At 46.6% G+C, this 12,057-nt stretch overlaps 3 protein-coding genes across 5 annotated transcripts in view; 2 read left to right on the forward strand and 1 right to left on the reverse strand.

The window, feature by feature from the left end:
* The first annotated feature begins 260 nt into the window (after positions 1-260).
* On the forward strand, positions 261-1,573 carry med11 (mediator complex subunit 11). The gene is made up of 3 exons (XM_019871251.1): positions 261-456; positions 1,055-1,185; positions 1,253-1,573. Exons 1-3 carry the CDS (start codon positions 387-389, stop codon positions 1,406-1,408), a joined length of 357 nt encoding a protein of 118 aa, XP_019726810.1. The 5' UTR covers positions 261-386; the 3' UTR covers positions 1,409-1,573.
* Positions 1,421-7,559, reverse strand: arrb2b (arrestin, beta 2b). 2 transcript variants are annotated; one of them, XM_019871247.1, is made up of 14 exons: positions 7,400-7,556; positions 6,395-6,425; positions 6,274-6,334; positions 6,146-6,190; positions 4,847-5,040; positions 4,645-4,772; positions 4,430-4,565; positions 3,604-3,688; positions 3,461-3,533; positions 3,239-3,376; positions 3,085-3,168; positions 2,240-2,301; positions 2,105-2,159; positions 1,421-1,734 (listed from the first exon to the last, which is right to left on the reverse strand). In XM_019871247.1, exons 1-14 carry the CDS (start codon positions 7,420-7,422, stop codon positions 1,638-1,640), a joined length of 1,212 nt encoding a protein of 403 aa, XP_019726806.1. In that variant the 5' UTR covers positions 7,423-7,556; the 3' UTR covers positions 1,421-1,637. The 2 variants fall into 2 exon arrangements, with proteins under 2 accessions (XP_019726806.1, XP_019726807.1); XM_019871248.1 differs by having other exon boundaries at positions 1,618-1,734; positions 3,461-3,498; positions 7,400-7,559.
* A 1,181-nt stretch (positions 7,560-8,740) lies between these two features.
* cd99l2 (CD99 molecule-like 2) overlaps positions 8,741-12,057 on the forward strand; it is a 4,112-nt gene continuing 795 nt past the window's right edge. The window contains exons 1-9 of one of the 2 annotated variants that reach the window (XM_019871249.1): positions 8,742-8,913; positions 9,330-9,383; positions 10,089-10,100; positions 10,180-10,215; positions 10,334-10,414; positions 10,593-10,661; positions 10,747-10,800; positions 10,865-10,984; positions 11,070-11,135. In XM_019871249.1, the coding sequence (XP_019726808.1) occupies positions 8,841-8,913; positions 9,330-9,383; positions 10,089-10,100; positions 10,180-10,215; positions 10,334-10,414; positions 10,593-10,661; positions 10,747-10,800; positions 10,865-10,984; positions 11,070-11,135 (565 nt within the window). In that variant the 5' untranslated portion in view covers positions 8,742-8,840. Of the gene's footprint in view, positions 8,914-9,329; positions 9,384-10,088; positions 10,101-10,179; positions 10,216-10,333; positions 10,415-10,592; positions 10,662-10,746; positions 10,801-10,864; positions 10,985-11,069; positions 11,136-12,057 lie in introns of both variants that reach the window. The other variant, XM_019871250.1, reaches the window with a different exon arrangement.

The following is a 12,057-nucleotide window of genomic DNA, read 5'->3' on the forward strand; positions in this document are numbered from 1 at the left end:
AAAAAACGTCAACCAATTTAACTGAACAATTTCTTCAGCGAATTTGGCATTGACATTAAATCACATTGTCAATTTGACGGCAAGTTGACGCACTGACACTCTGGAGTTCAAGATGTACAATTACATTTAATTTATTTAAGTGTACATGATAAAAATCGTGTGTTAAAGTTTTTAAAAACAAGCCTTTTATTCTTACTACATTTTCACGAGCCGGATATATCAAATATCTTTTGTCTTAGAAGGCGACCCGTAGAAAAACGATTCTGCTCATGCGCAGTACGGCTTGTTGTTTCGCAGCTTTTCCTCTTCGGCTCAGTCACGTTTGCTGCTGGAAGACGACGCTCGATTTCATTTTAAATTGATCTTCATCCTCCTTCTTCCCGTCGATGGCGAACGAACGCCTGCGAGCTCTGGAGGAGGTTGAGAAGGAAATCGCGATGGTCCTGCAATGTGCCGGTCAGCTCCAAAAGGACATTTTCCCCCCCAGTTTAGCATTTAAGTGCATCTAACATCAGAGTTTTAAGTTAACCTTATTTCGCGTCTATTGTTTCAAGTAATCTTAACGTGCTTTTCAAAGCACAGTTGTCTATAAAACCGTGATCCCTCAAGTATAATTATTGGCTATAATGACGTCACCGTGACGCCAAAGGAAGGCAACTTGATTTATATAGCGCATTTTTTTAAATGGTTGCGTTTGTTTTGATAAATCACCTTCGCACTTTAGTGGCCAAAGTATTAATGACAATGGATGGTACCGTACGAGCGAAAATATTCCACATAACGAACCTCGTGTAGGGAAAGTTTGTTTTTTTTAATTCTCATTCAGCAGACAAGCGCACAGTCAAAACAACTTTGGCTTCTTGACATATGAGCAGTTTGAACTCGGCGTATTGTAGCCAGACGAGAGCAAGCCCCCCCCCCCAATACAATTTCGATCAAAATTTAGTATTTGTGTTTTGATGTGAAAAACCAACACTGTAATTCTTCTATCATGACAGCTTTATACTTAATGAAAGAACTGGGGTGACCGTTTGCTGTTGGCGTTTTTGTGCAGGAAACATTGTGATGGAACTTTCCAAAGACAAACACAACGCCAGCCTCCTGGACAGACAACTGGTCCAGTTCCAGAGCTCCGTCAACAGAGTGGAGAGCGAACTGAGTGGGCAAATCCGCTACCTGACGCAGGTATCATACACGCACTCCACGTTTCCATTCTTGAACGCAACATGGACATCTCCCGTCCCTTCTCCAGGTTGCCACGGGCCAACCTCACGAGGGCTCCACCTATTCATCCAGGAAGGACTGTCAGATGGCGCTCAACAGGGCCGAGTATGCCAAAGTAAAACTAGGAGAACTAGGACGGACCTGTGAGGTCATGTTGGAGCCGCCGCCAGCACAGCAAACATGAACAGAGGCCAACTTGTTGGATTCACTTTTATTTGGACAAACTTTTGAACCAGACAGCAATTGGACTGTCAATGCTTCTGGACTCCAGTGTGTGAGAATCTGGTGAAGGATTGGAATGCATCAATGTTCTCTGCTCAGTCATTAAAGATATTTGTATACAGACAAACACATTGTTATTGCGGCCGGGGCAGCTTTCACTGCTGCGATTCGCCGATAACCGTTGGTAGCAGCTAACACAGGGGGTCCCCCTCGGCTCTACCCTCTGCCCCCGCTAAATGCAAGCGGCCGAAGTCTTGGAACACCAGCTCGTCGGCTTGAGATGCAGAGCTGTGCAAAAGAAGAAGAAAGAAGGCGACGTTACCAAGGAAAGCTCCCAATTTGAGTAGCAAAGTGAGACATGGTAGCCATCTTTGTGGAATTGTTTTTGAAAAACATGCAACGGCCACTTCAAACACCCTGAAAATCCACCCAAAACAATTTTCCGACTGAAATGAGCTATTCTGCCGCCCTTCTCATGAATCCTGTTCCATTTGTGCAATTTTTTTGGTTTTTTAGGTCAAGTGACGCCGTTTAAAAACGTCGCTGTCATTTGGACAACTTGAAGAGAAGTGACCATTGTGCCGCACTCATATTTTGACCAACTGTCATTTTGAGGAACACTTCTCACATTACCGCACACCCAAACACACACTCTTACTCGCTATCGAAAGTGACGAGGTCGCCACCCATGGCGGCGTCGGCTTGTGCAGCGGCTGGAAACACCACAAATTGAATTGCGCTTTAATCCTGACGGTTTATGCAGATTAATCAAGATGATTGAGTTGTGTGTCACCTGGTTCCGGGTCGCTGGGTTTGGGATGCATCAGAACAAAAGGAAGCTCCACTGCCATGTCCCTGCACGCACACAAAAAGCAAAACCAAAAAATTCTATGCGCGTATATTTACAAAGAGAGACTCCTGATACGACCATGTGATCAATACAGCGGCCCAAACACAGTAGGTAAAAAAAAAAAAAAAAATCTGTTTTTACAGAGACAACTTCAAAATTCTTTTGTCAACTCATTTTAAGCCCCCACCCCATACATTTTAATCACATTAGTGGGGGTCCGAAGGATTCAACGTGAGTGAGCAGGGCGTCATTGTACAATGGGGGCGGGGAGGAATTCAGTGGCACATCCACTTTTTAACTAAAACTAGAAAAACTGTTGTGAATGAAATAAAATGCTTAAAAAAACGAACGAAAAAACTACATCTTATGTTGGTAAAACGAACTAAAAATAGCAAAAATCTCATTCGCTTTCATCTTTGTCAATATGACACATTCAGCTCAAATGCGTTGATTTCAGCATTGCTGTACGTCTGAAGATGGAAGCTCATAGTCCTTTTTGGGAATTGTAGTTTCATTCATTACACAATAACAATTGGGCCTTTTTTGGAGGGGTGCGGAGGGACACTGTGCAAATCCCCATCCATAAAGCTAAAACTAAACTAAAAGCTTGTTCCAAAAAAAAAAAAAAATTACAAATTTGTTTTAAAAATTAATCAAAACTAACTCAAGTTATCAAATAAAAGCTAACTAAAATGAAAAATCCCCGAATATTCTAACTGGGGGCACACCTGAGCGAGTATGACAATACCGTTCGTACAACGCAAGCGTGTGAGATGTTGACAACGTACCCGCCGCGAGACACCACCAGTTTGACTTTGACGCGGTAAGACACGACGATGCCCACCATCTCCTTGTCGCAACCTTCCTTCATTCTGCAACACAAACAGCAGCGTTAAGAAACACGCACGGCGATTTGCGGGCAGAACGCGTGCGCGTGCGTACATGGTGCTGGAGGCCAGGTTGGTGTCTTGGTGTTTGAGTTTGCCATCCAACGCCAGGCCTCTCTTCTGGCGATTGGCACCCATGCAGGGCGTCAGCGTGTACACTTGGCAGAAGGTGGAACTGGCGCAGACCTGCTCGCTGATCGACGGGCACCGGGAAAACAAAACAGGTAATCACGAGCGCTCCGTCCGCCTCGGCGCCGGGATGCGTGTACCGACTCACTCCGCCTCCAGCTGGGCCACGGGACACTTGTACTGAGCCTTGGAGAACAGGCAGATGTCGGCATACTGGCGCACTGTGAGGGAGGAAGACGGAACGGCGTCAAAGCGGCGGAGGCCACACGCGCGCATCCGACAGCCGCTCACCTGCGATCTTCACCTTCCTGACCGTCTTGCCGGAGTTGTTGGTGACGTGCACGTTCACGCTGATGGGTTCGCCGTGGTAGTACAGCTGTCGTGACAGAGCACAGAATTTGGGACTTGGAAACTTTCCATGGGGCCGGCCCGGTGGTCCAGTGGTTTGCGCGTCGACCTCACAGTGCAGAGGTACCGGGTTCAATTCCAGCTCTGGACTTCCTGTGTGGAGTTTGCGTGTTCTCCCCGGGCCTGCGTGGGTTTTCTCCGGGTACTCCGGTTTCCTCCCACATTCCAACAACATGCATGGCAGGCTGATTGAACACTCATATTGTCCCTAGGTGCGAGTGTGAGCGTGGATGGTTGTTCGTCTCTGTGTGCCCTGCGATTGGCTGGCAACCGGTTCAAGGTGGACTGCCCGAAGACAGCTTGGATAGTCTCCAGCACGCCCCGCGACCCTCGTGAGGATAAACCGGATTAGAAAATGGATGGATGGGCTCTTGGTCAGGAACTTGAACATAAAAATAATATATTTAGCCTAACTGTGACTAAAACAGGCAGTCTTCGTGTTTTACACAGTAGCATTTTTTCCAGTTACCAGCCACCCATTGTGAGTCGAAAGAATTTGACTTTTATTTGGTCTCCCATCAGAGAAACTTATCTCAGAGGACAGGTGACGCCAAATACGCCGATGCTCGAATGGAGCTGAAACATTGTTTTTAAAGTGAAGCCATGATGATACTGCGATGGCCCGGCCCGTGGGGAACGAGAACCATCGGGTTTGCCAAAATTTGATGCTCAGTTCTGAGGACAAGTTTCCAATGTGTCAAAAGATCACCTCCTTGTCCAGCGACGCCTCGAGGTGCAGCGGCCTCTCAGACATCAGGAAGCTTCGGCTGCTCTCCGCAGTGGGCTGCGGGCCTTTCTTCTCCGGGGCGTACTGCACCTTCCGGATCACTAGATGCACAGAGTTCCTGGAAGACAGCAGAAAAAAAAAAACCAAAAATCAAGTCGGAGATGTTGTCCTCGGCACCGTCGTCCATATCGGGCAACCTCTGATGAATCCTCTCGCCGGCCGTCCTGGCGCAGTATGCCTGCAGCTCGAAATCCACGCCGCACGCTTTGCCCGTGTCCTCGGGTCCGGGCTGAAGGGTGACCGAGCAGGGCAGGTTCTGTGGGACCTGAAGGCGCGGCGGCGCATTAGCTCCTCCCCAAAGAGCAACTCCCGGTGCTTGACGTGATGCGTCGGCCTTACGCTGAAGCAAAAGGGGTGCGCGTCTTGGCCCAGCTTGCGCAGCAGCTTCTCCTGGAGGGAACTTAACGGCTTCTGATCGAGAACGCGAGGGAAGGCCTGGAAAGTGCTGACGTAGAGATCCTTCCGGAAGGACAGCCCGAGGACATCCACGTCCTCCCGACCGTAGCGAAACACGCACGCCAGGCTCACGAACACTGCCGGGCCAAACGACACTTGCAATATGTTCGACTTTGTTGTCGTGACGTGCAACAAGCGGCTCCTCGTTTTCACACCAAGTTGCAACATTTGAAGAATGTACTCGAATGCTAAAGATAACTTAAGTGTACGCGGGCAGTGAGTCTTTCGCGTGCCACTTTGAGGCAAACAAATGTAAATTGCATCTAAGCACCAAGTAAATCACATATACAGTGAATATAAAAAGTCTACACACCCCTGTTCAAAAGCCAAGTTTTTGTGATACATAAAAAATGAGTACCGTATTTTCTGCACTACAAGGCGCTTCGGAGTATGAGGCGCACCTTCAATGAATGGCCTATTTGAAAACAGTTTTCATATATCGGGCGCACCGCATAATAAGGCGCATAGATAGCTACAATCGTGGCTGCGGTTGCATAATGCATCCACTGGATGGAACTAGATTAAAGGGAATACAATACAATACAGCTTTATTTATATCGAGCTTTCACACCCGCTGCAGCTATAGCAAAGCACTTTAAAGCACATTTAAAATACTACTTCCAAGAAATCATAATATTGATCCAAATATAAGGTGCATCGGATTATAAGTCGCACTGTCGCCTTTTGAGGAAAATGAATACTTTTGGGTGAGCCTTATAGTGCAGAAAACACGGTAAGTCAAGGTAACAACATATCGTTACAGAGCAGTGATTCTCAAACCACTCGCGATACACTGGCTCCCCCTAGTGGTATGAAAAAATAGATCACTGTATACGTACAGTTCAGTTGTATTTAACTTGATACTTCAAAGCATTCCCTTTTAATCTTTAGGAACTAGCTGTTTCAAAACTTGTATTTAGGTACAATTTTAAATGTTAATGTGCAATATGTTATTTGAAAAATGATTTTAGCTCTTATTTTTTTATTTTATTTGAGTGCTGCACCATTGTTCAAACTCTGCATAATGTTATAGAGGCTAACAATAAGATCAAATACTTTTTCGGAGTAAAACCACGCTTGTTTTTGATGAACACGGAGGCCTACGACACTTTTGCATCTCGATGTCGGTGATGATGGTGAAACTTGGTGGAAAAAGTTGGAGAACATGCATTCTTCTTTTACCTTTGCGATCTTGCAGGTATTCGGGATCCACCAGGACAACTCCGTCTGCGCCAGCAAACAATCTCCACGTCACCCTGCAAGTTTTTTTTTTTTTTTTTTGGTGCACGCGCGCATCTGTGTACACTCACCCACAGCATCCACGTGATCCAAATGGTCGACGAAGTCACGCTTGCCCAGATAAACGCTGAGCTGTGGGTTGGAGGATCGTCAGCGCTCACCTGCATGCGGCGACGTCGGCGGCGAACCTACCTTGCCATTGGGGCTGCTCTTCTTGAAGACTCTGGAAGGAGATGAGCAATGCTCAAACGCTTTCCTCACAGTTCATTTTCAGCGTTGTACGGAGGAGAACGCAAAGCTAAATCGGGCGCCCTGAAACTGCTCTTAAGCAGCAAGTCATTCGCTGGCCAGATGGTCAACCTTTAGATTTCTGCTGTGCAAGTTTTACTGCCTCCTGCTTGCAGTGGTTGGCCTTGAGAAATCTTTCAAGGACATGTGATGTCAAATAAACATGGAAATGTGCCCCACGTCACATTTCCTGCTTCTCGTGGTCCTGAGTGTCCAGGAAGAAGTCAGAACCGCCCCCCCCCCCAAAAAAAAAGGTTGGTGAGGGATCAGGCAAAAGTGCAAAAGAGCAGATTGAGAGCACATCCGCATGTTCAACAGGAAGCCATTGTTTTCGGAGCGCGACAATTTGTGAAGGGTGAACGTGCGTGTTACTGGTGCTTCTTGGAAAATAAACGTTAGATTTGTGCTATTTATTATTTTCCCTGATGGGGTCATCAAGTGCACCTCAAACTGGGCCAGCCAAAGATGTTTGACGCACGTGATTAAATTTTGAGAAAGTTTTCTTGAGAGTTCTTTACGTTTGTTCCTTAAATTTAAGTGCACACTATAGCTTTGAGGCTTTCCTGTTACTATGACAAATATTTAAGAGCAATGCCACCCTATCCAGTAAAGATCGCGAAACAGCTGGAAGTGCTAAATCAGCATCCTCCTACCTAAATCACCTGATCGCCTTGTTAAATTTCATGTGCTTTTTTTTTTTTTTTTTTTTCTAGGCTTAGCTGCCGAATGAGGAGGGTGCTCCGCTTACTCTAGCTCCAGCAGCGTTTTCTGATTGACGAAGTTATTTTAGGAAAAGCCAAAACTTGCGTTTGGAGCATAACATGCTCATAGCACTTTGGTCTGCGGGCAGCAAGAAGCGCAAGCAAAAGAAAAAGCAAAAGGAGGAGGAGAGATGTGTTTGGAAGGTACCTGGTGGCCTCTTTGTCCCCCATGTGGTCGCTGCCGCTTGCGTCGGGATCGGCTGGCGTGTGACATGCTTTTGACTTGTGTCCGGCTTTTGGGCTCCTTTCCGTCGCCAATGACAGGAGCCACGCCCACTCGCTATAATTGATATCTCCGGTGACGTAGTAACGCACGTGACGTGAGAAGCTGAGTAAAAAAATAAATAAATAAGATAACCAGTGATAAAATGCTGCTTACTATTCTTGCTGCTTTTCTTCGCTGCATTCCAACTGCATATCGTTAGCCTAATCGCATAATTTCCTAGGTCATTTTAAAATCGTGACCTCGGTCAGAGGTTCCCAACCTTTTTTGCCCCACGGACCGGCCTTTATGGTGTGGCGGATAAATACAACAAAAATAATGTGATAGGACATGCATGAAAACCTTGGTATTTTCTAAACATAATAATAAACACGAGTATAGTCGTCTCTGGCTGCAACGCTCTCTGGTCGACAAGGTAACGTTTAAACGTGCCTTCAAAATAAGATACAAGGCAAATTTAAAGTGCATGAAAAATACGACTCACCACAATGCTGAATCAGCAGTAGCGCTCAAACGCTTTCAATAACAAAGATAGGTGATCGTACACCAGTTGGGAGAATGAGTGAGGGGAAATTGCCTGTTAATGTTTGACACATGTCAAATATACTTCTGTTCACACGCCGTCCCCACAAATCCAATGTGGTTTCAAATGCAGCTACTTTATCTGCCAACTTGAAGACAGTTGTCATGTTCCCCTGGACTGACAAATTTGATTTCATTGAGCAGGCTGAATATGTCGCAAAAGTCAGCATGCATAGGGATCCATTCCCCGTCGCTGAAATGTGCAGCCAACGGTGACTTTTTTTTCTGAGAAATCTTTGCAGCGGCATTTTCGGCTCGCCAGCATTTCTCTTTTTCTTCGAAGTCGAAGGCTCCTCTTCTATCTCTTGGCTGGACCTTTTCCACTTACGAAAGAAACTTTCCAAATGTGTTTGTTTTTTTACTCATTTTTCGGCTCGCCAGCATTTCTCTTTTTTCTTCGAAGTCGAAGGCTCCTCTTCTGTCTCTTGGCTGGACCTTTTTCCCTTCCCAAAGAAAGGTTCCAATTTTATTTCTTTTTTAAACTCATTTTGCGAGCTCCAGCGTTTCGTTTTGGCATAACCTATCGCGAGATTTTGTTGATTAAATGCACTGCCAAAGGTTATTTTTAAATTTTAGCCGATTAAAATTGTCACATCCACTTGTGAAGTGCTTTCTGCTGTGCATGAGAGAACAACAAAGGTTATTTTGTCTTCGGAACTGACGCCAACATTGCCTTTATTTTGTAAGAATACACCGGAAGCGGCAGGGTGTACAATTGGACGCGCCCCTAAAAGCTCCAATTTGATACTTGGGCAGCTCGTGGACGGTTTGGTTCGGTTCGGTCATGGCGCCTGCTCTCGGAGGTTTCCCGCTGCTGCTGGCGATGACGTTGATGATGATGACACTCGTCATGCAAGGTAAATGGAAAAAAAAGCATGAAGAAACAAAAAGAAGAGGCGCCGATTGTCCTACGCATGCGTGCTGCCGAGTTTGTGTCGCAGCGCAGGCCCACAACAAAAATAACGGTCTCGTTCATTCATTGTGATCACATCATTCACTCGTCCATCATTGAGTCGAAAGCCCATTTGTTTTCAGTTGATGGCTTTTTAAATTTAATTCACTGAAAGGAGACGAAAAGGCACGTGCAATAATAATAATGATGACGAGAATGGTCAATAGACAGAAAATGAAAAAGGCTATCACTCACGTTGTGTCCCCCCCCAGTAGCAAGAAGGCGAACAAAAGCCCTTTGTCGTCCTTTTGTGAGCAGAGAAAGCCAGTGTTTTCTGGCAGGCTGATTTAGATTTTTTTTTTTTTTTTGTCGTTGCTGCAGTGCGTCCTCAGGGTCTCGACCTGGCCGACGCTCTCGCCGGTGCCAACACGCCAAGTAGGTCCTCACACACAAGTGGTGACACACCATGCCCAAAGTCGACCGCAACATTAGAAATCAGCAATGTGAAGGGAATTTCAAGTTTTGAAAATTCTGCCCCAAACACAGGTTGACTGAACATGAAATGTGGAAGAAATATCGAACGTACGAGTGTATTGCTACCACACCAGAAAAAAAAAAAAGAAATCAGTGCTACTTTTCAACAAGTTTTACTTTCACATTGATCAATACGAAATGAAGCAATTCCTTCCAGTTGAGGTGACTGGTGGAGCCCAACGAAGATATGCTTGTTTTCTTTCAAAATTACTTAAATCCTTTTTTTTAAAAGAGGATTATAGAAGAGCAGTGTAATTACTAGTTACATTGTAACTTCAATTTTAAAGACACCAGGACTCCGGCTATCGGTCACCTGACCTGGAAGGAATTGTTTTGCCCAATACTTAAGTCAAACTCATGTTTTATATCATGACATCATTAATATTCCACTTTTGTTTCTGAGGCAGCAGCAATACACGTCTGTACGATCATTAGTTGAGCCCCCAAAAGTCTCAAGAAGTCATGGCTCAAAAGACAGAATGTTAGCCAGTTGAGTGTCATTTCCAGAAACTGACCAAATATGAAGCACGTAGCAAATGTGTTGAGCACGCATGTGATGCTTCTGACCTCATGTTGTCTCTGCTGATGACCGACCCGACACACCAGCTCCACTGCCAGGTAAACAAACACTCATCATCATAATCCAAATAATCTAGTAATCATACATCCCAGCCATGTGTTCCACTGCCCCCTACAGGCACCAAAGCTCCGGTCAAGTCCAAAGGCAAAGGAGGTAAGCCGGTGGTGTCACGTTGTGTCCGGCATGCGGCCAAGCGGCTTGTCCTTTCGCTTCTTTTGGCTTTTGCCCCTTTGCCACGTTTCCACCCGTTGCCCATTTTTTGCCCCGGCAGCCTTGGATGAGTTTGACCTGGCAGATGCTCTGGACCCCAAAAATGACATCACCGACAAGGACAAGGGGGGCCGGCCTGGAGGTGGGTCATTCAGATTTAGGGTTAAGGTCAAAAGGTTGACAAATGAAGCCCCCCCCCCCCCCCGCACTGATTCCTGATTCCGTTGGTTATTGGCTGCATTCAATGCTATGCATATGCATGAAGCAGGTTTCTTTTACGCCTCGGACCCACCGCGGCATGTGCATTTGTGTGCGTCCAGGAGGATTTTCCGACAGGGACTTAATTGACGTCAGCGAAGACGACAGCTACAAACCCGACAAAGGCAAAGGTGATAACCGCCAATGCTTGCTCGCGAAGACAAAAGTGTGACAAACGAGCGTAGCGGCGTTGACGTTTTTTTTTCCTCCATTCAGGCAGACGACCGAGCGGTGATCGCGATCACGTCAATCAACGTGACGACAACAGCGGTAAGACTACCGGAGGCGCCCTGGCTGCGTGTGCAATCTTGACTATTTGTGTGTATGTACGCAGAGACCACCGCCGAGGTCGGCACCATCGCGGGCATCGTGAGCGCGGTGGGAATGGCGCTGGTGGGCGCCATCAGCAGCTACATTTCATACCAGAAGAAGAAATTTTGCTTCAGCATCCAGCGTAAGGCGCACACTCACTCTCCCGCGCGAGCATGCCCAAGCATATTTCTCCGTACCCACGGCTTGCGCTTGTGTGGCGGTGACAGAGTCTCTCAATGCGGAGATGGTGAAGGCTGACGCTCCCGACGCAGTGCTGGCGACAGAACCACAAGGTAGCCGTAACACGCAGGAAGGAGAAATCTTTTTTTCTTTCAGTCGGACGTGCTGCAACAAAGTCCCAATGAAATGTTCTTTCCTCATTTTGTTGCCATCCTGTACACCGTGGTGCCTTGAGATACGAGACACTCGGTTTCCTCGAGATGGGGGCCGATTCGTTGCTTTGACTTGAGGGGCAAATTGCGAAACGAGCGCCGAATGTTGGCAGGGAACTCAATTGATGTCATTTCATAACAAGTTATCCATCCATCCGTTTTCCGATCCGCTTTATCCTCACAAGGGTGGCGGGGGCGTGCTGGAGCCTATCCCAGCTGTCTTCGGGCAGTAGGTGCGGGACACCCTGAACCGGTTGCCAGCCAATCGCAAGGCACACAGAGACGAACAATCATCTGCGTTCACGCTCACACCTCGGGACAATTTAGAGTGTTCAATCAGCCTGCCATGCATGTTTTTGTAACGTGGGAGGAAACCGGAGTACCCGGAGAAAACCCACTCAGGCACAGACAGGGACAACATGGAAACTTCACACAAGAAGGCCGGAGCTGGATTCGAACCCGTTAACTGCGCTGTGAGGCTGACGCGCTAACCACTCGCCCACCAGTCCACCACAGCAAGCTACACATTGACAAATATTCAGCAATTGTCCAGAAAAAAAGGCTTGTAACTATTGAGTCCGACTTGAAAACTAAAAAGAATGACACTTATTGTGTATTAAAAACCACCACATTGATTCTGTTAGCAACGCATAAGCAGAAAACAAATGTACTTGGTCATATATTCTTTATCCTTTGTGTGGAACGACTAACAGTGGCATACTGATGAGCTGGGAGGAGTTCAGGCATTTTTTGGGGGGGAATTTTTGTGGGGCTCAGCCGGAGTAACGGCACTTGCATTCACTACAACGCGGTGGGGGTGGGG

This window comes from Hippocampus comes, unplaced genomic scaffold, assembly GCF_001891065.2.
Source record: "Hippocampus comes isolate QL1 unplaced genomic scaffold, H_comes_QL1_v1.1 scaffold83, whole genome shotgun sequence".
Taxonomy (NCBI): Eukaryota; Metazoa; Chordata; class Actinopteri; order Syngnathiformes; family Syngnathidae; genus Hippocampus; species Hippocampus comes.

Coding starts and splice junctions, on each gene's coding strand:
- med11 (XM_019871251.1), top strand. CDS start 387: ATGGCGAACGAACGCCTGCGAGCTCTGGAGGAGGTTGAGAAGGAAATC. Junction 457..1,054: donor GATGGTCCTGCAATGTGCCG/GTCAGCTCCAAA, acceptor GTTTTTGTGCAG/GAAACATTGTGATGGAACTT. Junction 1,186..1,252: donor AAATCCGCTACCTGACGCAG/GTATCATACACG, acceptor TCCCTTCTCCAG/GTTGCCACGGGCCAACCTCA.
- arrb2b (XM_019871247.1), bottom strand. CDS start 7,422: ATGGGGGACAAAGAGGCCACCAG. Junction 4,566..4,644: donor GGCGAGAGGATTCATCAGAG/GTTGCCCGATAT, acceptor GCTGTCTTCCAG/GAACTCTGTGCATCTAGTGA. Junction 2,302..3,084: donor CTGGTGGTGTCTCGCGGCGG/GTACGTTGTCAA, acceptor GTGTGCGTGCAG/GGACATGGCAGTGGAGCTTC.